At 36.4% G+C, this 26,144-nt stretch overlaps 1 protein-coding gene across 11 annotated transcripts; it reads right to left on the bottom strand.

Moving 5' to 3' along the window:
• Positions 1 to 5: 5 nt before the first annotated feature.
• LOC147480991 (uncharacterized) lies at positions 6 to 26,144 on the bottom strand. 11 transcript variants are annotated; one of them, XM_086576766.1, is made up of 11 exons: positions 25,790 to 26,144; positions 23,280 to 25,628; positions 23,106 to 23,164; positions 20,573 to 22,948; positions 20,420 to 20,485; positions 11,926 to 12,559; positions 8,446 to 8,799; positions 7,952 to 8,072; positions 7,200 to 7,517; positions 7,013 to 7,067; positions 6 to 882 (listed from the first exon to the last, which is right to left on the bottom strand). In XM_086576766.1, the coding sequence occupies exons 7-10, from the start codon at positions 8,548 to 8,550 to the stop codon at positions 7,048 to 7,050; spliced, it is 564 nt and encodes a 187-aa protein (XP_086432892.1). In that variant the 5' UTR covers positions 8,551 to 8,799; positions 11,926 to 12,559; positions 20,420 to 20,485; positions 20,573 to 22,948; positions 23,106 to 23,164; positions 23,280 to 25,628; positions 25,790 to 26,144; the 3' UTR covers positions 6 to 882; positions 7,013 to 7,047. The 11 variants fall into 11 exon arrangements, 1 of the variants encoding a protein (XP_086432892.1); XR_015204211.1 differs by lacking the exons at positions 6 to 882; positions 7,013 to 7,067; positions 7,200 to 7,517; ... (1 more) ...; positions 8,446 to 8,799; positions 11,926 to 12,559 and adding exons at positions 17,475 to 18,252; positions 18,363 to 18,414; positions 18,778 to 18,971; positions 19,051 to 19,858 and having other exon boundaries at positions 25,790 to 26,142; XR_015204214.1 differs by lacking the exons at positions 6 to 882; positions 7,013 to 7,067; positions 7,200 to 7,517; ... (1 more) ...; positions 8,446 to 8,799; positions 11,926 to 12,559 and adding exons at positions 17,475 to 18,414; positions 18,778 to 18,971; positions 19,051 to 19,858 and having other exon boundaries at positions 20,573 to 20,670; positions 20,806 to 22,948; positions 25,790 to 26,142.

Raw genomic sequence — 26,144 nt, 5'->3', positions numbered from 1 at the left:
CCATAAATCAACAGTGAACCTCCAAGAAATCCAATTTCATATAGTGAAATCTAGAGTTTTTCTTGTCAAAAAACTCATGAGAGTGAACCTAAAACAAATTGACGTTTCTCTCACAGAATGATTGGAATCCACGATGTAAAAACAAATTCAAGATTACGTAAAAAAAAAAAACAATACAAGTCTTGTAGAGAAATTAAATAGTGGTAAACTATCGATTAGAGAGAGTACAAGTACATAGTGGCATCTTGCGACCATGGCATGGCCTGCTGAAGTGGTGGGGGTTGAATCATTATTGGTTGAGCCACCCCAGAAAAATCAGTTTGATCATCATTGTCAGTCCGTAGCACTCTGCCATCGTAAATTGTTGATTGCCATAGTAATAATTGGATGGGCTTCCTATCATCACTGAATTGTCGCCAAAATAAGGTGGATGGGATTCATCAACAAGAACAGAATTACTATTTTCATGACTCACATTGTTCAACTGATGAACCCTTTCCCTCACTTTCTCCAATTGACAATCCAGTGAACACCCCAACTCACTCAAACTCTCCTTTGACAAATCATCAAGCTGTTGATCCCAACCACAATTATCTTCCAACTTCTTCTTCCTTGCTTCCAATTGACCCTCGACGTTGACACAATTCTTCTCTCTTTCTATCCTTCCAACTCGTTTGTATTTCTGAATGACCCCATTAAATTTCCTTTGGTCTTCAGGCCATGTTTCAACAGTGCCGTCATCACCATCAAAGCAAATCATACAAGCCTCAATATCGCACAAAGTTGTTAACTCGTGTAGTTTCTTCTTTAAGCCATTCTTTCTCTTAACAAAAGTAACTCTTCGTGCCTTGTTGTTTGCAATTGGTTGCATGGAAATCTTTCCTGCATTACGACCCATGATCGATATTATTATTATGACTACTTTATGAGAATGTGAGAGTATAGTAATGAAATCTATATATAGAAGAAAGTTCAATAACTTCAGAAGTTACTAAAAATATTGATAACCCTAGTTTCTAAACGAGAGAGTGAGAGCAGTAATGATGAAAACGGAGGTTTACTTGGGTGTTAAGGAATAACATAGATAGCTAATGACAAAAAAATCTAAATTCCACTTGAAAAAATAATATATGTATATTGATAGGCTGATAGCTAATGATTTATTGCTTATAATATATATATATATACTTTGTTTAATGGGTTTATGTTTTTCTAATTTTTTTTGAAATATTATTGTCCTAAATAACAATTTTAATCACCCTCACCTAGGTTATTATTGTCCTAGGACTGTGCTTTCAAAACTGTTCGGGCTGACACCCTGAAACAGGTTGAAATATTGTTTAACGTGTAAATTTTTTGAATACGACAGTTTTCCCCTTCCTTTCTGAATCTAGATTGACAGTAGCACCATCGTCGTCTTCATTGTGGTTCTTTGAAAATTGAAATAGAATTTGTCTATTGCGATCATTGTAATGCATTTCTGGTACTGATACATGTTGCATCTTTCTTTCTTTTTTCCGCGAATGCAAGTAACTCTTAGAAAGGATTTTTTTTCTTAGCATTATAGCAATAAACAACGAATACATTCAAATCAATATGAAGATGCAAACGCACCATGCCCCTATATACTATTCCTCGCCTTCATTATTCTTGATAGTAATTATTTTTTGATTGGTCACCCTAATCATTGCAATATCCGTAATCTGTACTTATTTGAGAACCGGCAATATATAGGACTCGCCACATAGTATCCTCGATATCGAATAGATGTAGTTCCTCATATAGCTCGTCCTTTAGATCAAAGGAATAATCTAGAAGCACTTGTAGAACATCTGGCAGAGCTTTAAGCTTATTTAAAGTATCCTCGTCAATTTTAGCAGCGAAACCCCAGGGAGGCCTAAGCCAAGCCATATAAATTTTCTGTTTTGCCTCGTTTTCACTTTTAAGAACCTTTGATAGTAATTTTACGTAAAACTCAAAAGTACCTAGCTTGTTTGTCATTAGGTACCCGCGTTACATTGATAAGCCAATGATCAGAATCCCATTCTAAGTTCCGTTCAGAGAGATAATGATAACTGAAGATGTTTTCAAGCCGGCAATTCTTGTTCTTTGGAACAAAACGGGTGTTTAATGGCACATTGGATTCCTTATTCCTAGTATAACAACCCCAATTTTTAAACAACATAAATTAAATTATTTGATTGAAAATAACTATTATATTATGAAGTCTAGCTTATTCTAGAATTTGTTTAGCTATTGTTGATTTTCAAAAAAAAAAAAGTTAATGTTTTTACTTGAATTGTTTGTTAGAACTTATGTGGGTATTTTATAATCATTTTGGGCTTGAAAACATTGTTAAAATGTACCCATTCATATAGGTATGGACCTTGGGTGTTTTTAGACCCATTGGAGGCCCATAGGTTACCTTAAAATGACTTAAAACATGGAATAAATAAGAGTTGCTGAATTTTTCTCGTAAAAGATGATTATTCAAAATCAAAACCCTAGCCTCCAATAAAAAGAAGGGGAAGAGGAAGAAAAAAGAAAAAAAGGGGACGCAAAGTATTGGGCTCACCGCACTATTGATATTCATAGTTGTTTACATCTTGTAGACTTAATAAGGTGAGTTATATTTATTTCTTTTATTGTTTCCATAGAAATAGGATATGTTGTTTGTTATGTGTGATCATATGGATTGTATATTGGGAGGATAAAGCCATTAATAAATTGTATAGAGTTTTGTGAAGAAGATGAATAGTTAACAGTAAACAGACTTAAAACATGGAATAAATAAGAGCTGCGAATTTTCTCTGTAAAAAGATGATTATTCAAAATCAAAACCCTAGCCTCCAATAAAAAGAAGGGGAAGAGGAAGAAAAAAGAAAAAAAGGGGACGCAAAGTATTGGGCTCACCGCACTATTGATATTCATAGTTGTTTACATCTTGTAGACTTAATAAGGTGAGTTATATTTATTTCTTTTATTGTTTCCATAGAAATAGGATATGTTGTTTGTTATGTGTGATCATATGGATTGTATATTGGGAGGATAAAGCCATTAATAAATTGTATAGAGTTTTGTGAAGAAGATGAACAGTTAACAGTAAACAGACTTAAAACATGGAATAAATAAGAGCTCTTGAATTTTTCTCTCAGAAAAGATGATTATTCAAAATCAAAACCCTAGCCTCCAATAAAAAAGAAGGGGAAGAGGAAGAAAAAAGAAAAAAAAGGGGACGCAAAGTATTGGGCTCACCGCACTATTGATATTCATAGTTGTTTACATCTTGTAGACTTCATAAGGTGAGTTATATTTATTTCTTTTATTGTTTCCATAGAAATATGATATGTTGTTTGTTATGTGTGATCATATGGATTGTATATTGGGAGGATAAAGCCATTAATAAATTGTATAGAGTTTTGTGAAGAAGATGAACAGTTAACAGTAAACACCATTCTAGAAAAGTTGTCTGCGCAGTCTTTTAATTCTGTTCAGATGGAGATCTTTCCGCACACGGATGTTTCTCAAATTTAATCCATAGTTTCCTGACACATTTTAGTCTGACATATTAAAATTTTAGACAGATCCAACGGTTGGATTTCTGTCGAGGCGCGCATAAGCGTGACACGTCGTAGTGTTTCTACACCAGAAAAAATGCAGTGTGCAGTCTTTTGTTTCTGCTTAGATGGTGTCGTTTCCATACTCAGATTTGTATGAAATTTAATCCATAGTTTCCTGACACATTGTAGTCTGACATATTAAAATTTTAGACAGATCCAACGGTTGGATTTCTGTCGAGGTGCGCATAAGAATGACAGGTCCTAGTGTTTCTACACCAGAAAAACTGCAGTGTGCAGTCTTTTGTTTCTTCTTAGATGGTGACCTTTCCGTACTCGGATTTGTATGAAATTTAATCTATAGTTTCCTGACACATTTTAGTCTTCCATATTAGATTTTTAGATTTATCCAATGGCTTGATATCTGTCGAGGCTTCCATTAGTGGGACTAGTCGTAGTAGAAACTACACCAGAAAACTGATGGGTGCAGTCCTTTGTTTCTGTTTAGATGGAGGTCAACCTATTATCGGATTGACCTCAAATTTAATCCATAGATTCTTGATATCCAGTTAAATGACATATACAAATTTTAGGCAGATCCAATGGTGGGTTGTCTGTCAAGGCACGGATTAACAAGGTTGTTAGAATTAGCTCAAGTTTAAAATAGATATAGTTGGGTGGTTACATGATGGCATTAGATGGTCAGTGATTATTATACTTTCAATATATTCTTACTATCGTGAAAATATTGGTGTGGAATGAAAATATATCTATATGTTTTATTTTATCGTGATTATTAAAATATTTGGAGAATTGGTTAAGAGCTACGTAAGGCTTGATTCTAATCTTAAAAGATTGGATACGTAGGCAGCCTTATGTACAGGTGCAGTCACTATATCTATAATATATATATTAGTTTGTGTGATAACTATGTGATTGTGTTAGAAAGTACTGTTGTTTTGATACTACATAAATATATATGTGTGAGATAGAAGTTGTATATGAATATAGACTTTAGTATATGTAGATCTGTTTTGGACATTAGTGTGTGTGGACTTGAATTTGGGTTAATGAACTATTTGTTTACAATATTGTATATATGAGTGTGGTTATGTAAATTGTATTTGTTTGATTATAAGTCTGTTTACATTAAATGATGCTTAAGTGCTTGATTTGCCTTGACACGCGAAATGACTCTCTACATGTGTGGTCTGTTTTGACATGAGTAATAACGAGTATAATTATAAGTGATAATAATGTTTTAAAGTGTAAGCCCACATCTTTAGAACTCTCCATGCCTCGTGGATTTGGTAATGAGATATTATGACTTGTGATGTCATGTGATAGATGGGTATTCATTGAATGTGCCATGAATGACCCAATAGTTTGACCGCCCCTAGAGAGGAACTAAGGTATTCGCCTTCTTGGGGGCTGGGTCGTATTCCTTGAATGTACGGAATGTAGGTTTGGGTATTCCTTGAATGTGGCGGAATGACTCGGGGCATTCATTGAATGTGCCATGAATGGCCCGTTAATGTTATGATGGGTATTCCTTGAATGTGGCGGGAATGACCCAAGGTATTCATTGAATGTGCCATGAATGACCGATATTTTGTTATGCCCAAAGGAGGCTTTGTGATTATGTGTATGGAAAGCCCGAAAATGGTCGCGGACTCACAAGTTAAGAGTTTACAAGATAAAAATATGTTTCCCCGGAGGCTTATATCCCGCTTGGGACATATGTCTTGTAGTGGTACTCGGTGTGAGTGAGGCACACGGATATGTGTGATTTGGCAAATGTGTGTAGTGCAAATCGTGGAGTAGGAACTAAAGGTTGGGCTGTGTCTTTGAATAAATGAGTCAACGAGATAATTAATAAGCAAAAGTAAAATATTGATTTTACGTGTGATGGAGTTATTGCATATGATGTATATGATTTCTTATGATAAATGCTTACGTGGTTTGTATGAGTTGATACTCACAAGGGATGAATATACTCCTTGGTTGTGACTTTTCCTCGTTCTCATAAGTAGACGAGTGATACTAAAGTAAAAGTATATGAATTGTGTAATGTTATGGATATGAAGTGTAACGGTAAATAATATTAGTAAATGATTGTGATTTTTATGTGACTGTGAAATGACTATAACTTGATATGTTATTACGAAACTATTAATGACTTGTGATAGTCTGAGATCTATGGTTATGCACGCAGAAACTTTATGACGTAATGATGTCATATGAATGACTACCCTTGATGAAGGTATTATGATAAGTGGTATTCCCGAATATCGGGATCTAACCGAGTAATATCAATTAGACTTAATTGTCTTAAATGAGGTTTGGTTATGAATGGAATTTTGACTGGCTGAGATAAATCATTTTATTGTGATGTCTAACTCTGTTTTGCAGGAGGGTAGGATCTATTAATCTTTTCTGCGAGGGGCGAAATATCCTACCCTAAGACGGCGTGTTGGCTTAAAGGTAAGGTATACCAAACACATATTTAATTAGGTTGGCATATGTGCATTTAATAAATGGAATGTAAGTGGTATTGTATTGTGAGTTATTTTGGAAAGTTGGAATGACGAGTACTGTTATATGAGATTCTTGGAATTTGTATGTTGGGGGTGAAATCTTACTTGGGAAGAAACTACACGCCGTTTTTGGAAAACGGAACTATATTGTCTTCCAAGTTGAAATTGTTTGAAATGTTACATTTATTCATTTAAAAGATTATTATATATTTTGTTGTTAGTCTACTCATACCAGCAAATTCAATTTGCTGACCCATGTTTGCTTTGTTTTGCAACATGGGTGTGTTCTTGGGAACATAGATGGTGGAGTGCAGTGGATAAGGAGACGTGATTTGGAGTTGCTCTTGGAGTCTTCTGGTTTAAGATTTTCTGAAGAGTGGGTTAGTTTCTTTATAGTTTAATAATGTAATTTAAGGATTTTTTTCCTTTTCGTTTCTTTTGATTTCAGTTTTTGTATATATCGTGTTTGATAACAGGGTTTTGGGTTTTGTTTCACCCCGGGTTTCCAGATAATTAAATATAATTGTTTTAAATATTGTCTGGAAATTTGGGGTGTGACACCTAGCCTCATAGAAGTTGTCTTCATCACAGTCTTCAACTTCTGGGAAATGTACAACCTTCGACGCAATAATTTTATCAACTTCAGTGCCAAAACCAAAAGGTTCCTCACAAGTTACAATATAAATTTCCTTTTTTGCTTCAGCAGTATTTGGAAGAACCCTGGCTAATATGTGAACATAATAATCATACAGCTCTTGCTCTGTGGAAAATCTCAAACCGTTTTCTTTCAGAGTAAAGCGCCAATGATTTTTATCTTCTCGTCCACGGTTTGTCCACCTCTCATTATTGAAATTTTGGATTCGTTGTGGGGGAAGCCAATCACAATCGCAATCGTCTATAGTAATAGTTGAACCTTACCTGTGAAGGGCCTTGATGCTTATCAGGATGCCACTTCAAAGCTGAGGAGCGGAACCTATAAGAAGCAATTTGAAAATGTACATGTGAGTAAAGGTGAAACAATTTCTTTACCCATTCCAATCATAAAGGAAAACTACCATATCAATGAGTATAAGTTCATAATGCACAACAATAATGGCCTACTTACGCGGTTTTGACGGCATCAATCTTTGAAGGGCCTGTTGGCGGCAAACCAAGAACTGTTCTATCAGAGTATGAACTTGCCATGCATGACTTGTCATCATCATCTTCATCATCGATATCACTGGCAGAGTCCCATACTTTTCTCCTATTTCTAGTCTAGCTTGATCGGTCTCTCCACTCAAATTCAGCCGAAGAAGTCCGAAACCTGGTTCTTCCGAAGTTTCTAAACGATCACAGATAATAATATCTATTTCCAAATCTAGCTTGAAACACATTTTGGCGAAGTCGAGTCGATGAAAATTTCTTTTCGCCGCCGGGTTGCCTAAACATGAAATACAATGAGATACCAAGTTGTAAGAGGGTGCAAATGTGCAATAGTAAAATCGGTTGCCTGAACATGAAATATAATGAGATACCAAGTTGTAAGAGGGTGCAAACGTGCAATAGTAAAAATTCAAATCCCTTTCTGAAAAAAAATAAAAATAAAAGCTAAAAAGAGACCTTAGCTTTAAAACTTTGGTATTGATACCAATAGAGTCTACTATGTCTTAAAATATATTAGAAGGTTATTACTTTAACCCAGATCTCAAAGAATCTTAAGTACAGATTACGAAAAAGAATGAATATGCAGTATGTCCCTTATCCACTAAGGTTCAAACAATGCAAAGTACACATTTTCTAGAAACATCAATGCCTCGTCAGGGGTTATCAATGCTTATACAGCTAAAGTTATATCCTTATATCCAGTATAATCACCTTTTTTAGCTCGTGGTGGTGAACGGCGTGACTTTTTGGATCGAGATTGCTTCTTAGAACTATCTGGTTCTACTGCATCCCAGATACTTGGTTCCTCAGTCCCCCATGTTGAAGTGGAGTTCTAGACAGTAAACACCAGATGTCATGCTTGTTAAAGTAAAACATGTAAAAATGATGTGGCGCTAATGAGATTGTGGTTGAGATTTGCTATTCAAAAAGGGACTTTGCGGCACAATTTGTAGCGTGCTTGTCACCTCCCCAGTGTAATTTGTTTATATATCACTAAAATATTGATTTGACAAAAAACAAAAAGCATGGGAACAAATAGTGTTTTGCCCAACATTGCATCTTTGAGATTTGGATAGCGACTTCTTTTAAAATGTATTAAAAAGCAGAATGCATCACATTAATTCCATCCATTCAATGGAAAGAAGACTAAACCTTTAAGTTGCCAAAACTTTACATATTTTTCCAAGCATAAATAAGAGGTCTACCTGAAATGGCAAAGTTGAGCAACCGCTACTGAAGAGAAGATCATTTAGAGCCTTTTTTGAATCTGTGCGCTTTTGACGTACTTCAAATCTGAATCCAAAAACCATCAAATCTCCTCATTTGCAAATTCTCTATAGATCACAGATAGGGGTGTTTTGATTTGTTGAATTTTGGAAGAGTAAGAGATGGGTATTTAGTATTGTGACAAAAAAAGCGAGTTGCGTACCAGAGTGGTGGCAAAGTGTGCTGGTAATGGCGGTGAATAAGAAGTGATGGGTTTGGTTTTGTTTTTGTTTTTTCTGTCTGGTGGAGAGTTTTGTTTTTTTATTTTTGTTTGGGTTACGAACAATTGACATCTGCAAAAAAAAAAGGCGTAGATTTACTTTTTTTAAAAAAAAATGATGTGTCAGTCTCAAAAAAAAAAAGGGGCTGACGTGGGTCACTGGGAGCATTCTCAACTACTCAGTATTAATGGTCTTTGATAAGCAATGCGCTTGGTTTTATTTTTAGAAATAGAAGACAGCTATAACACACTTTGTTGTGATGGTCACTTGAGAATTGAGATCAGGGCCGGCTCAACTGTATAGCAAAGTAGGTCTCCGCTTAGGGTCCCGTTGCCCAAGGCCCATACAATCCAGCCATTGAAATAAAAATAAAAAAATTAAAACCAAAACTCACTATTGTTTTTCATTTATTTTTAACTGTTGGATAAACGTTTTTACATTGGCAAATTGGAAACCATAAAATCACGTTAAAGTAGTGTTAAACACTTAAACTCCTTCAGTTCCCTCGCCTTCTCTAACAAAAAATAGCACACCTCTATAACTAATTAAAGTTCTTCATCACCCCATGATAAATAATCAAGTATATATACGCCAACAATTCAATCTTATCTATATCATTTTTTTGCCTTCTATATGGTTTTTTTCTCTCTCTCTCTCTCTCTCTCTCTCTCTCTCTCTCAATATTTGTTTTATTTGGTGTAGAATTATTCTGCATTCTCTCTCTCTCTCTCTCTCTCTCTCTCTCTCTCTCTCTCTCTCTCTAATTCTTTGTTAAATATAAATCTATTAAAGTTTCAAATTTGTGCGAAAACTATTCAAGAAAGAAAAAAGATAAAGCTTGGATCATATGAAATAATGTAAACAAATCAATAACATGTTGTGAGAAAAATAAATAAAAAAGATGTAACAATTTTTATTTGTTAAAGTAGTATTAAACACTTAAACTCCTTCGGTTCCCTCGCCTTCTCCAACAGAAAATAGCACACCTCCATAACTAATATAATTAAAGTTTTTCATCACCCTCATAACAAATAATTAAGTATAACACTAACAATTCAATTTTACCTATATCATTTTTTTGTCTTCTATGGTTTTTCCCAATAATCTCTTTTTCTTTCTATATTTGTTTTATTTGGTGTAAAATTATTCTGCATTCTCTCTCTCTATTTGCAATTCTTTCTTAAATAAATCTATTAAAGTTTCAACTTTGTGCGAAGACTATTCAAGAAAGAAAAAAGAAAAAGCTGGGATCATATGAAATAATGTATACAAATCAATAAGATGTTGTGAGGGAAAAAAAATATGTAACAATTTTTATTTGTTAAAGTAGTGTTAAACACTTAAACTCCTTCAGTTCCCTCGCTTTCTCCAACAAAAAGTAGCACGCTTCCATAACTTATTAAAGTTCTTCATCACCCTATAACAAATAATCAAGTATATATAACGCCAACAATTCAATCTTACCTATATTATATTTTTGTCTTTTATGGTTTTTCTCTATAATTTCTCTTTCTTTCTATATTTGTTTTATTCGGTGTATAATTATTCTATATTATCTCTCTATTTGCAATTTTTTGTTAAATAAATCAATTGAAGTTTCAAGTTTGTGTGAAAACTATTCAAGAAAGACAAAAAGAAAAAGTTGGGATCATATGAAATAACGTAAACAAATCAATAAAATGTTGTGAGAAAAAAATAAAAAAAATGTAACAATTTTTATTAGTATATATTAATCATATAAGATTCCCTATTCGAACTTTGCTTAGGCCCCCGATTATCTTGAGCCACCCCTGATTGAGATTGGAACAATTCGACTTGAACTCAATTGCCAGTTGGAGTCAAAACTGTACCAAGTGGGCACGTCTTTATTTTGTGAGCATCTCTACTAATCTAATTTCTGGCAGATTGTCTAATTAAACTCTCCTGGGCCGGTTTTTAATAGTTGACTGGTTTTACAATTAGTACCGACCCTTACATGCAATTTACCAAATCGGATAAAAATTTGAAATTGACACCTAACAATGGTTATCATGCAAACCTTTATAAGAATCACCTAACTGAGTCTGTTGAAGGAGTTAGTAGTCTAAGGGTGGAATTTGAGCCGAGGGCTCGGAACTCGGCTTGGGCTTGTCTCGTTTAAGCTCGGCTCGAGCTCGCTCGTTTACTATATGAGCCGAGCTCGAGCTCAAATAAAAACTCATGTAACAAATGAACTTGATGAAGCTCGGCTCGTTTAGTTCAAATAGCATATTTATAGTGTAAAATAACCGAGGGCTCGAGCTCGGCTTGGGCTTGGCTCGTTTAAGCTCGGCTCGAGCTCACTCGTTTAACTATATGAACCGAGCTCGAGCTCAATTTAAAGCTCGTGTAATTAGCGAGCCGAGCTTGAGCATTGTAAAGCTCGGCTTGTTTAGCTCGAATTCCACCTTTAGTTAGTACAGGCCAATGCATATGCTATGTTTGGTTAGTCTATGCTTGTAAGCATCCTAAAAACTCTCATATAGACTGAAGAGAGCCCTGTGACTATTGTTCAGTAAACTAATTTACAAAACGAATTGAAGTTAAACAAATTGGCGGGAAGCAAATGTTATACTGTGTACATATGGATGGTTGTCTAGTACTTTAATATAGTCACCCAGTTATAAACCATGACTTTCACTGTTGTTAAATCAGCTGGAGTCATTTTTCTGCCATACGAGTCTATGCCCACTGCCTCTCTAGTATATGTATATGTATGCTCTATTTCTTTGTGATTGATAGATAATCTATCCTATATTCCTATGGAGGTTCAGACAGTTCATGTGACATGGACATGAAGCGCGCCTAGGACACAAGGGGAGGCGGGGAGCCTTGTCCTGTTGTCCATGAAAGATCATCACACTGATTTCCAGATCTAAATGCAGTTCTAGCTGCACATCTCACTTTCGCTCTACTCGTTAAATCAATCTAGCCTTAGTTAAGCTCTGTAGATTAATGAGAATTTCTCCACCCGGCCACTTCCACTATATTAGATGGAAAATTATATAATCTTCATTCATTTAGTTAATAGCAATCCAAGTAAGAAATAGTAGTTAAATTTTGTTGATTGCAGTTTCTGATAACATTATTAATTTATTATCAGCTCAATTTTGGCAGTACAGCAGCTTGGTTGCTGGAAGATTTTAATCCAGTCCACAAAACTTTGTTAAAATTTCTTACCTTGAACTTCAAACAGGTACAGGTTCTTGCATTTTCCCATCGTTGTCTTCATCATCATCGACACCATTCTCACGACCAGAAACTAACTTGTCGTCACTGTCACCACCAGCAACAACCCCTTCACAGTCACCACCCTCATCACAGATACCAACACCAACAAGCTCATCACCGTCCTAACCGCTAGCAACAAGGTGGTTGCCTTCTTTAGTACTACTTGTGGCTATTAAACTAGTTGCTGAGTATTTGCTGACTGTCATGTTTCTTAATTTTTTCTAATTTGCAGCTCTACTCTGCCTCCATTCACGTTGAAGTACAAGTAACCCCGACTCGTCAAGACGTCAACGCCAACCATTTATGGATCAAACCTTCCTCCTGGCTCTAACAGTTCAGTAGCTGTATCGCACTCGCAAGTGCCGCCCAATGTTGATAACTTTCGCACCAGAATTAGGTGTACGACATCCAGATCCCATAAGTCCAGTCCAACGGCCTGAATCCCTTCAAATCATCAATATTATACAAAGTTGTGTAGTTGATCAATCCAGTGTGTTCATGCTCTGATGCTCATGTACTTCAGTGTTGAATCCCGAAAAAACAAACAAGGTCGATACCCGCCTAGACCAATACGAAGTAAATCCTATAAGATGTACAAGAATGTAAAGCTCATCACAAGAGTGTCCAGAGAAGTTGAAGCTCAAAGAACGGTAGTGGTGAAGGACAAGAGAGTCAATTGAACAGTTGAGAAGAGCGAATTGGATATCGGACATGACGAAATCATGGTGTGGTTGTAACATGGTATTCGTTGACATCCTTGGTTCATATTTTATCGTGGTTTGTTTGTCATATAGTCTATAGACCTGATTTTGTAGTTACTTGAATGTGTTTGGAAGAAAAAGTCCCCTCTACAGTTTAGCAGTTTTCTGTAATGAGGCGCACCACAGCCATCATCGACGTGAAAAAGGACAGTTAATGGCAGTACTTCCACATTGGGTTCGAAATGTACAGTCGTAGAGAGAGTTGAAATAGTTTCTATCGCCAAAGCAGTTGAGATCAAAAGCTTAAAAGATGACTGCTGGGCTGCTAGTTGCAACAACAGAAGTTTGCACTTCCAAGTGCTCAAAAAGTCGTAATCACGAGAGAGGGGGGGGAAGGCCCCCCCCCCGCTTCGTTTTTTCGATAATCCCATTCACACTCTCTCGCCTCAAGATACAGGATCTCAACAATAATCCCCAATTTGAGTAGGCAGCTTAATGTACGATCAGCTGTGTACATTAGGCATTTACACAGATAGAAGAATGTCAATTATTCCATAAAACGTCTTTTAAAACAACATAGGCTGTGGTTGCAGAATTTGATATTCAATGTTACCTTATTTTTCTAACGATACCCATAATGAATGTTACAAGTCATTCATAGAGCGTGTATATATATATATATATATCGGTTTGTTTAGGGTGCCACTCTTATAGTGACACCCTTATCTCACACTTCTTCTGGTCTCTCAGATCTGTTCATCAGATCACTAGATCTAGTTCGAAATAAAAATTGTGAAATTTCAAAATTTCAACTAATTCAAAAAACTGAAAAACGAAAAACACGAAATTCTCACTAAAACCCAATTCCATCGCTCCAGAGAGTTCTCTTGACGCCATTAATCCACCACACCGAGCTCTCTTGACAAAGACTCAACCAACGACCAAACCCCACCAAATCAAACGGTTTTAATCCCAAAAAAAAACCAACGCTATGGTATAGCCAAAACTTCGATTTCCCCACTCTTCACAAATCGCGATTTGACTCCATTATCGCCTTTCAAAGCCAGATGCGTAACGATCCATAATGTATGGGCATCGTATATATTCAGATACGATGGACTTGCTTTATGGACTACTTATAGATGGAGAAAACTTCGTAACAATCGAAAACAGAGTCGGACTTCTTCAACAACGCCTTCAGAAACTTGTTGAAGAAGAGAGCTTTCTTCTTTCTTCTTCTTGACCACAATTGATAAACCCAAGGAATAGTTATTAGTTAATGTGTTTGAAGAAAATGTTAACCCCTCATTATATTTAGTTTTGTTTTTGGAATGTGGTTATGATTGTTTTGGTGTTTTTTAGGTTGCCCGGGAAATGTGGAATTGGATCGAATGGATAAATGGGTAGGAGTTATTTTTTGGCTTTTGAATTGATATTTTAGGAGTATTGATAAATTGATTAGGGTTTAGGGTTTTGGTGAATGAAGGGTATTTTGGTTATTGTGATGAGTTTTACTTGTAAATGTGTTACGGTTTAAGATGTAGGTAGTGTGATACATTTGGTAGTTCACAAATGAATTCACATGTTTTATGGAATTCAGAAAATGCTAAATGATAGTGTTTGTGATTTTTGTAGAAGTTATATAATGTCTTTGAATGAATGCGGTTTGAATAAGAATAAAAATTATTGCATTATGAACCATAGTTTTAGTATAGTTATTGAGGCCGTGACACAATAACTTCATATTTGATCCCTATGGTTTTACTTGTAATGTTTTCCCCCGCCTATGTGTTTCCATTCTTAAGCAGTCATACACATAGGTATTTAAGATTGTTTGGCTATGTATGACAAGATGAGGCCTTCTTGTCGAGTAAGTCGTCAGCCTCTAGCAAGGTATATGATCATTTATATAGTTCATATCATATATTCTACTACATTTTAGGGTTAGTGCATATTCATGACTCGAGTGCTGGTACCAAGTCCTTTAGAATTGCTCACTAAAATTAGACTTTTATCGAGCAAAACCACTCAAATATGCATTGTGTTAGTAAAGTGAGATATGGGATTTTTATAAAAGTGTAAATGAAAAACTGTTGCCACTTAGAAGTATGTTGTGGGCTATGAAACTTTTTATGACTTTATATTTCTAGTGTTCTTACCTTCCATTTTTCTAGGAGCCGTAACTAAAACATTTCTTGAAGCTTTAAGGTCGACATATTAAATCTTTGTGGTGTTGTACTTTTCTTTGTCTTTGTCATGTTTTAGTTCCACTAAGATTTCGTTTTATTGCAATTATCTTGCACTTATCCTTTAGTGACTTTATAAAGATTGAAATTCGATTCAGAAATCTTTCATTGGAGCTTGATCATCAAATTGAAAAGAAAAGAAACACTATGTGGTATGTGCTCCATCTCATCATTATTCTCACTAAGAAGTAAAAGAAAATTTTCCTTCTGTTGATATTATGGATTTTTTTTTTTGCCTTACTAAGACGATTCTTCTGACATATCAATGGAAAAAACAAGCTCGATGGCGGCCAACCCCCTCGAGGTCTTTGCAAGAGCTTTTCAAAAAACCTAAATCAATGTAACTAGGGTGCATTTGTTGGAGATTTGTACCTTACCTTTGTTCAAATTTTTGAAAAATAAATTGGTTTGGATTCGAGGACGCAGCTGTTTTATGTACTCTATTGAAGCATTCTGTCCCCGGGCATATTATGTATTCTATTGAAGCATTCTGTCTTCGGGCATATTATGTATTCTATTGGAGCATTCTGTCTCCGAACATATTGAAACGGACTGCGCATTTTGGGATGTAATGGTGATTTTAACATGACATTTGTCTATTGTGATATAGTAGCTAACCATAATTCTTAACTTAAATTTAGTCAACTTAAAGCTCTTCGGTTCGCATTAAGCCAAGCAAATACAAATTGAACTGCACTGCCGACGAGCTGATATAATGTCATTTATGGCCACTTACGTTCTTGAGAGGATTGTGATTCCAGTGTACACTTCGCAACTACCAAATAGTGCGTGTAATAAAAATTTGAAGGATGTACATGAATGCCCATTGAGCGCCAAGTCCAGAATTGAATAATCTTAGGATGTGTTTGATTTGTAGGAATATAGTTCCGTGGGGGAACTGCCATTTTATATGTTTCGTTTGATTCAGAAACTCAGAGATACAGGACAGAGAAACCATGCTCAAAAATTGCATTTTGCCAAGTTCGACTGTTGAAAGCACGTATTTTTTACAATCCATATGCACACTTCGTTTGAGACCAACTTAGTTGACAATGTTATTTATCTTGGATATTCACAAATTGTACAATTTCTTCACTTCCCCTTCAGTTTTCTTTACCCGTTGGTCCTTTCCGCCCACACCGTTTGGACTTAGTCCCAAACGGCATGGCCATACCGTTTGGTACTAAGGCCAAACGGCATGGCCACACCGTTTGGACTTAGTCCCAAACGGTATGGCCATTCCGTTTGGGACTAAGTCCAAACGGTGTGGCCATGCCGCTTGGACTTTGAACTTGCAAAAATGGCGTGTCTGTTTGGACTTTGTCCTCAAACGGCATGGCCACACCGTTGGACTTAGTCCCAAACTGCATGGCCACACCGTTTGGTACTAAGGCCAAAACATGGCATGCACACCGTTGGACTTAGTCCCAAACTGCATACCACACCGTTTGGACTTAGTTCCAAACGGCATGGCCCACACCGTTTACGACTAAGGCCAAACGGTGTGGCCATGCCGTTGGGACAAAGTCAAACACGCCATTTTTTGCAAGTTCAAAGTCCAAACGGCATGGCCACACCGTTAGGTACTAAAACCAAACGGTGTGGCCATGCCGTTTGACTTTGAACTTGCAAAAAAATATGTGTCTGTTTGGACTTTGTCCCAAACGGCATGGCCACACCCGTTTGGACTTAGTCCCAAACTGCATGGCCACACCATTTGATATTTGCTTAAAGCGGCATGGCCACACCGTTTGGACTTAGTCCCAAACTGCATGGCCACAACCGTTTTTAGACTAAATGCCAAACGGCATACCACACCGTTTGGGACAAAGTCCAAACAGACACATTTGATTGTTGAAGGTGTTTGATAGTTTTGTAACATACATTGAGCAATCAAATTATTGGAATCCATTCCAAGGGGAAAATAAGTTTTGGAGTTTATACAATATACAGTGGATGCGTAATCTTAGTTTACGTTTATAGGTGGAAGTAATTTATGTTCCATTAAAACTGGACATGATTTTAGTCAATGAACGTTTATTTTTTTCTGCGTGAAATGTTGGTTGATGTTCACATTAGACGTTCACTTTTACAACTTGGGGCCATATAAATTATGATGCTTATTTTCTTGTTTAATTTATCAAAGGTTCAAAGCAGGTTATCAGTTCACATTTGTGATGTCAGTAATTCAGGTTTTGAAAATTCTGATAGATTTTAGTTCTAAACTTCTGTAATTTTAGTTTTGAAAATTCTTTTGTGTAATTTATCACATGGTAAGACCTTTCAGATTGAATGTGAAATGGAACTTCTGATCAAGTATGATAATATATCACTTCTAAGAAGCAAACCACCATTTTGGCAGAAGACATTGGCAGATACTCGGTATTTTAGTTCTGAGAGATTGCAGTTCTCTGAACTGCCTGCGTTTTGTTTTATTTGCTCATTCACTACCGCAAATTACCCATTTCCATACAGGCAAAACATCGTCCAATAGAACTTTGCAAGTGGCAATACTGTCATAGAAAGAAGATAAATAATGAACACAAGAAACTCTATCAAAGATTTAGTACTAAATTCATACGCATATGTTGTACATAGACTTATGTTACATATATTATGCAACTAGCGGCATGTACATCATATTGTTGGCTTCTCTCATGCTTCGTATATAAAACATGGCCACACACGTACTAACATTGACTGAGCAGCACCTAGCAGTAGTCTTTTAAACTTCATCTAGGAGAATGTGAACAATCACGAAAGTATTTTGAGGACATAAGAAACAATTACACAAGGCCATAAAAGCAATAGAGCATCTTTCACTGACACTCAAAAAACATAGATCTTTACAACCTGCTTTATCTTGGCGCGGCAAACTGGGCATCCCCACTTTTTACCTTGGATCTCAATCAGGCATGACATGCATCCAGACAAATGACCACAAGGGATGCAAGCCCCCTCTATTGGAGCATCCAAACATATCACACATGTCTAGAATGCTCTTGTGTGCATTGGGATGCAGTGGTCGCTCGTCCATGGAGGAGGAATGAATATAGGTAGCGATTGCCATGGATAATTCTAAATCTTCGCTTGTCGTCAGTGATGCAGTTGCCGAAATAAGTGGTGCCGTTAAGGAGGGATTCATCACCTGCAGGGTAGAACGTCAGAGTTTTAGTCAGATAGCCCATACTCTCCAACAAGCTTCAGTTCTTCATCCAAACGCTCCTTCTCATATGGACGACGGGGCTTCTTAAAGGTCTTCCCATTCAAAAAGAGCCTGTAGAAGTGTTGCGACTTTCTTTCTGTATGTATCTTCCATTTGCGCCATTCTAAACAAGAAAATTTTCTTTAAATAATCCTATCACTACTTCTGAAATTGCTGGCATCAAACACTTGGAAGATGGAACTAACTAATGTTGTAGTAAGTGTGTTTTAGTACCTTTGTGTGTCTGGCAAAGTAAACAAGTTATCGCTGAACAAGCTCATAAAACCTATAGCTTAAATCAGTCATTAATAATGTTTAGCTCAAAGAAACAAACATTATTAAATGAACTAAAATACTGCAAACTTGCGAACTAATCATATGGGCATCTCTAAAAAACTGAAACAAATAAATGGGTATCATTATAACGCATCAAAACAATCAAAACATCAGTAAGTTTCATAATCTACTATACAAACTAAATTCACAAGCACTAATAACCACACGCTAACAATGTACAGTACAAGAAACAATTATACGGTATCTCAGACTTGTTGCTTCTATTAACCACAATTTGTTTTTCAACATGTCAATTCATACATATTTTTATTTCTAATAAGCATACAATAATTCTCTAACCATTTTAACTTACAATTCCTTTTCCAGCTGTTTCCTGATGAACTCCTTGGTGTGCGCAGTCACTTTATCAGTTTTGTTGCACAGTATGAGCACTGGAATCTTTGCACAGTATGACAGAATCTTTGAGCGATACCGTAATAATCACGAAGAAACACACCGATTTGAGATGGTGGTAAACTCTTCTTAGCAAAACTTACAGATGTTATCCTAAACCAGAAAACATTATAAAAAAATAAAAAAGGATGAATAAATATTATAAAATAGATTTGAGGTTTTAATTGCTTACATCTTGAGATTGGACTTTGAGCCTGGTGAGCTTCTCTTGTATGCCAAACCGTATGCTTCATCGAAGAGATCTAGTTATAAGAAGCTTAGATCAAAAATTTCTTGTGTGTTCATAACTGAGATCTAGTTATAAGAAGCTTAGATCGAAAATTGAGAAACTTTCTGAGACTGAATAATGTTCTTGTTGATCAGAAAATTGATTAATTGTTTGGTAAACAGTTTTTCTAGGTTCGAAAATTTCTGGAGTGGAGAAGAAGAAGACCGAGATGAAGAAGAAAACAAATTTCGCGTTTTTTTGTTTTTATGATTTTGAAATATTTTGAAATTTTGAAATTTCGTGATTTTTGAGTAAATTAGATCATCAGATCTTGAGGAGAGATCGGACGATTCAAGAGGAGTGTGAGATAAGAGTGTCACTATAAGAGTGGCACTCTAGACAAACCGATATATAGTTCCAGGACAATGATAGTAGATTGAAAAATGGGCTCATGGACTCGTTCTTTTCGCAAATACTTGCTGATTTCTGATTATCTTATATAAGCACCAGCACTGGGTACAAACAATGAAACAACCAACGATGATTATCGAGATAGGTTCGTCACACGCTCAACTAGGGATGGTATGCGCACCTTGCTGACACACCACATCATCATAAGGATCCGCTTCTTCAGTGTAGGTGGTAATCGTAAACGGGATGACCCAATTGCCATATGCAAAGTGTGGCGTATCTGAACAGTAGAGCAAATGGGTTATCACTTTTACCAAACTCTTCAGAATTCACCAAATATGTTCCTCAGAATTCTCAGGATCTGCATAATGTTCATCCCAAGTCTCATAAAAATGACCCCAATCAGGTCTCAAAGGGCACAAAGGGGAAATAACAAGGACCGCATGAAAATGGAATAAAGAATGAGTCAAAACAAGACTAATAATATCTCCACCTTATTAGATGCAGCTAGAGTATATCAACGAAAAGAAAAATGGCGAAGATCATAAGATCTCAATATTCTCAGCTCAAAAATGTACAGAATCAAGAGAGAAATTATGTTACAAAACTTGAAAACATTTGAGCTCAAGTTACTAGCGAAAATAGTGCAAGAACAGTATCTTCTGATGGACTCTGGTATTTCATCTACCGCACACAGTTCTGTCAACTCTTTTGATAAGGTTAGACATTCAAATAAGGTGACTTATCTCTGTGGATGATCTTCATGGCGGGGGACATCATCTCCACCAAAAATCAGTACTTCACTTAAGTTGTAGGTACACTGTTTACACGGGAATGTACGTGGGAGTGTAAACAAGGGAGTGGCTCTTTCCCTACATTCAACAATTTTTAACAAAGTAATCCATGACATAAAAAGACTTACCGCCACAATCCTTGTTCTTATCATGAAACGTACAATCAGGAAGCAACGCTATAACATTCGGCAGACCTGCAGAAAAATTACACAAGTAGCTTCAGCAAGACTCCCTCTCACAAAGTAATTAAAGACTCATTTCCAAACTGATAATGCACTAACCGTTGAGCTTATTTAACATCTCCACAGAAATTTCAGCACAAAAACCAAAGGGAGCATTACACCCAACAATGTAAATTCTCTTTTTTGCATCTTCTTCGCTAAAAATTTGTCAAGAAATTCAAAAAACATAAAATAATCATAGTAGTAATAGTAATAATAATAATAATAATAATAATAATAATAATAATAATAATAAGGATTCTAACATGAACTGATAAGAATAGCAGGAATACCTAAAGTTCTTATTATCAGAATTCTTGATAAAGTGAATAAAAGCTGCTTACGAGGTCTCCATACGACAATATATAATGTGGACAATCAACCCTAACATCCTACCCATCCATATTGTAATAAGTTTAATAACTTTTAAATCTCAGCCCTCTATTGTTTCAAAAGTCACGAGCTAGTCACATGACTTCTTCAAAAGACTAGGCACATACTAATAGACTTTAACATTAATAAAACAAAATAAAGAACACCAAAAATAAACTAGTGGTGAGTCCTGCTGATTAGTGGGTCCATTTTGATGCTCCTGCATCAGCTTAACACAGTAGCACACTGGTTCAATCTTGAAATTGGAGTATCCAACACTATAATGATGAAAGGCTTTAAATTCACCGTGTGGGACAATATCTCAAACAGTTGTGAAATGATAATGCCTTAGCGAGGCATTTCTATCTACTCAAAGACAGACACACGCAGACACACACACACAAAGTGACACACACACACATAGTCTTTCGTTCCAATTAGGGCCCTCTAGGTAATCTGTATAGTGTTCCTCTAATTGTCGTGTAATACCTGATAGGCTGGTACTAACACATTCCAACCTATGTAACATGGACACGCCATATTTCAAAAATATCCTGTGTCAGATACATAGTCATGTGTCCGTGTTGGACACATATCAGACATATTGTATGAGGTATAGCCCCATTTTTGATATTTCGCCGTGTCAGACACTTCGTATCTTTGTCAGATAATGGACACACCTATTTGTATCAATGTAACTTAGATTCCAACTAGGTTAGCGCTGATCCGTGTTTACACAATGGAAGTATTTATCTGGGAAGGCGAAATCTCGTTCTCATTCCCCACTATTTAAAATGTCTTGGTCTTTTTATTCTAGGTTCTTAGACATGAGGGTAACACCATACCAAGTCTAATCTTCTTGTAGTCTCTCCCCAAATTGTCACCTTCTTTCTATATAAACCGATGATGTCATAAAATATCTTGACAATAGATCAACAAATCAGAAATTTCAAGTCAATGTACCCACCCCCTGTTATTATACATGTACCAGACATCCCTGTCCTTGTCAAGGATGGTGAACGACCCAACAACTACCAACAGTCGATATTGGCTCCACTTATGCACCCAAAGGCACAAGTCCAAAGTCTGTCCATCATGGGTGCGGGTCTTTCTCCAAAGGTGACACTAGTAAGTTTGAAGCACTACAATATATTCTAGACCCAAGACGGCTATGTATCCAATGTGGGATTAAACCCAATCCAGGGTATCACAGCCCCACCACATTAATAGTAGCACTTTGTAACGACTCACCACATACCAACAGTTAATATTGTCCCTCTTAGCCACCCAAAAGCCAAGTTTATAGCATACCCATCAAATGTGGTGGGTTTTCTCAAAAGGCCATAACGCTAGTATGTTTGGAGCATTATAATATATCTAAGCTGGCATGAAGGAAATAAGCTGGTTTCTTAACATTGTTCCAAATGCATGGATATCCATTGTTACATGCTCGTAGTTATTGTTGGAATTACTATCCCATAGGCTAATTTTTGTCCCCCATTGTCATTGTAACTCTTACGCAACTAACTGAGTAACACCACACACACTTTGCTAAGCAAAATTATAGGGAAGTAGCATAATGAATGCCCAGGTGGAAATTGAGTTGCATTTCCAAGAACCGAGTGGATTTTAAGCTGTAATATGACACGAACAGCGGGTTAAAGACAGATAGGTCACTTTTAACTACAGAGATAATTCGCATGCGGATCCAGATGGATCAAACCATCAACCTCTCAAATAATGAGCACACTTACCTTTTGAGCTGGATCCATAAATGTAGACAAACACTAACTGAAAAAACTAACCCTAATTCAAAAACAAAAAAAACTAACTTCGAGTCAGCTACAACTTTCACTATTCTTGTTGCTTTAAAAAAGGAATAATAATAACAACTTCATTCTAAGCAATACACTTCCATTAACACATTAACATTGGACCGCGACTTGAAAGAATAAAACCACACATAATGCACTCACAAATATTCAACAACAAGGCTCATACCAATGGTGACATTCCCATTGTAAGAGGGTGTGACACCATCCTGATTACAGATCAATACAACCCCTGGAAAAAGAGCAATTACCTACAACTTCAACCAAAGAATGCACATCTGCAAACTACTCATGTGATCTCTCTTCAATGCTATTAAAAATTATACTCAGGGGGGGGAAGTAATATAATAAATACAAAATTATCCCACTCGATGAATAAAAAAACAAACCTGCAATCTAGTCAATCTAGGCATCTTCATCAACTCAAGAATTGTCTTTGGATCAGCATCTGCTTCAAGACAAAAGAAGAATAAAACAATTCAGATAAAAATCAAGATTCGTGAAAAAGAAAGCAGAACAAGAAGTTATTCGAAGTTCGATCTAGCTAGCAAGAGACTTCTTACTTTCAACCAGTTGGCCTGAACGATCAATGGCTTCCAAGAATCAATGATGAAGTTCATTTGTCCAGACCAGAATTCTTACTTTCTGGTTAAAGGTTTGTGTTTCTGGTTACAGGTTCCAGAGGGCCAACATTGGACAATTTATTGTCCGTTTCTCACTGCTGGGAAGAATGTTTTGGATTTGATGGTGCAACTACTACAGTATAAATCTGGGTTATTAGGGTAATTCAGTGCACATTCAACTGATTGGACCAGCCTCACAAGTTCAGTAACAGTCTCTTTCCATAATGCATCAAAAGCCACATGGCGCATAAGCCACACTCATCAATGAGATCCCCGAGAAATTCCAATGGTAATGGCATGAATGCAATTAGAAAATAGAGAGCTGATACTACTTCTATAGTTCTATGAAGAAAGTCTCTGCAGAACTGTTTCAGCCATATTAAATCTGTAATCTTACGCCAACAAGATTCAGGAATCCATCTTACCACTATTCTCCTCAGTGGAAAAGGAAATCAGACAGATCTCCTTTCCTGAAAATTGATCAGTCACAAAATTAAATGACAGTCTTTCGTGTGCGTCAGTGCCACTCTCACTGCTTTAATTGTAGCAGGACTTCCTCTGTCGTGCCTACTGACTTGCCTCCAAAACTTTACAACAGGTTTGTATGATGTCCATAGTCAAATTTAGCATGTTCGTCCACAACGAATTTTTAAAGAAAATATTTATTAATCTCCATGTTTTCCCCCAGCAGACTGATCAGCTGGTGCTATGTGTCAACTGCAGTCTTGAAGTGTGACAGAAAACCTATAAACACCTCACCATTTCCATAAAGATCTGGATAATCCAGAATCTGACAATATTCAGCATTCAATCTCTCTCCATGATTCCTATCCTAATATTTCTATCAAATTATATTGTGTCACATACTTGTTATCTTAATGTTATATACATATACATATACATGTTCATAATAATAACAAAAAAAAAACATTATGTTTAACTGAGTTCATTTTGTTCTTAGTCTGTGAATGATAAATCTAAACCTGCCTTGCCTGGGCAGACCTCTCAACCCCATCCCACCACTTCGGCAACCCAAACAAAGCACTAACAAGATAAACATACTCGTATGTGACCTTAGGGGATATGATGTCTGGATAAGGACTCTGGTACTGATACAGTGACATGTCCACATGGATAGGGGAGAATGTGCATCCGATATCCTCTATTTTATATTTTATAGCATTTAGATGTGCATATATTCTTAGAAGGTGTCGCCCTAACTGCTCAAACCTCGGGAGGGGCCATGGGATACACATATGCAGTCCCACTTTCAAAAAGATAAAGGTGATTTAGGGATTTTGGGAACAAAGTTGCTGTAACTGTTAAAAAGAAAAACATGTGTAAATTATTTAGATTTGAGTCAAAACACGATAATGATTATACGATGTCTAGCTTGACCTCGGTTCTATACCATCCAAAGGTATTTACTTTTCTTACAGATAAAAACAAATAATATATGACAACAGCTACTGCCCAAATTGAAATAATCAATTCAATTTACACACCAAAAGCCAATTCGTGGACTCAGCTAATAATAAAAGGCCCAAAAGTATTATGGACACTACTCTTTGACACAACCATAAATAACACATGACAGCAGATATCCCTATTACCAAAAGAATATTCTTGGACAGGTAGTTAATGACTAAGGTGTTGTTTGTTTTTTCAAGTTTCAGCATTCAGAGGTGCTGAAACTTAAGTTTTCAGCATTCAGAGGTGCCCAAAGTTGTTTGTTTTTCTTGGTACTCTTCAGCATTCAGCGGCAATTGGCTCTTTAGCATTCCGCGGTCTCTCTCCTCCTTAACGCTGAAACTAAAAACGCGAACACTCAATTCCTCACTTGCCCCTCATCATCAGCTGCTCTCCTTTCACTCCATCAGGTATGTTTCCAGCAAGGTTAACATTTCTCAAGGTTAAAAATTCTAGGATAACCTATATTCTCAGGCCTAGCGTCACCAAGGCTCAGGCAGCCACAATACCTTGTAAGCACCTAGGCCTTTAGTTGCATAGGTTAAAATCAATGTTGAAAAAGTAACCAACTTCAAAGACCATGATCCCTCCTACAGACAGTCAGTCACATACTGCAGTCAGCTTAGAATGAATATCAACATGTGATCAAGTACAATATGGCGATACCCCATGCTAATACAAAGAGCCTAGATGGAACAAAAAAACTATTCTACCCATTGCAAGGGTATTCATTTTCCTACGTGTAACACTGGGAAATTTCCATAGGATGAGCAGACATTACCGAAGGCGAAACAAATGCTATCGAAAGTGGCCACTCACCTACAAGGTACAAGTAAAACCACATTTGACTCTGAGTTTGTATAATGATAGAATGACATTTAGTACTAACTACTAAGAAATAAAATAATGAATGGCCTCATTATAGACATAACAAAGTCTAAGATCAAATTTATAAAGTGTCCAAAATAACTTATGATTACCATTGAATTGATACCCAAGAAGTCAGAGCTTATGGTAACTGCAGTGTCTTCATAATAGTGGCCAACACTGAAACCACCCCGAACGTTGAGAATGTGCATAGGAGGCATGTCGCTGTTTCACATAGTGTCTTTGGCAGCCAGAAATGGAAGTTCCCCATCTGATGAATCCAACTATAATCTAGATTCAGCAAAGAAGAGTATTAAATAATAAGAAAGATTTATTGGATGTTAAGGTTTTAAATTGAGAAGGGATGTTGGTTTTGTTATTGAAAATTTGAAGACGAAGCTGTTTATTTGAGAAAATATGTTTATGCCGGTTTTAGCCTTACCCATTTTTTCATCTTTCATTCGGCAG

Source organism: Coptis chinensis, chromosome 8 (genome assembly GCF_015680905.1).
Source record: "Coptis chinensis isolate HL-2020 chromosome 8, ASM1568090v1, whole genome shotgun sequence".
Classification (NCBI taxonomy): domain Eukaryota; kingdom Viridiplantae; phylum Streptophyta; class Magnoliopsida; order Ranunculales; family Ranunculaceae; genus Coptis; species Coptis chinensis.
The sequence above is the reverse complement of the archived record's forward strand: the minus strand, read 5'-3'. Positions and strand labels throughout refer to the sequence as shown.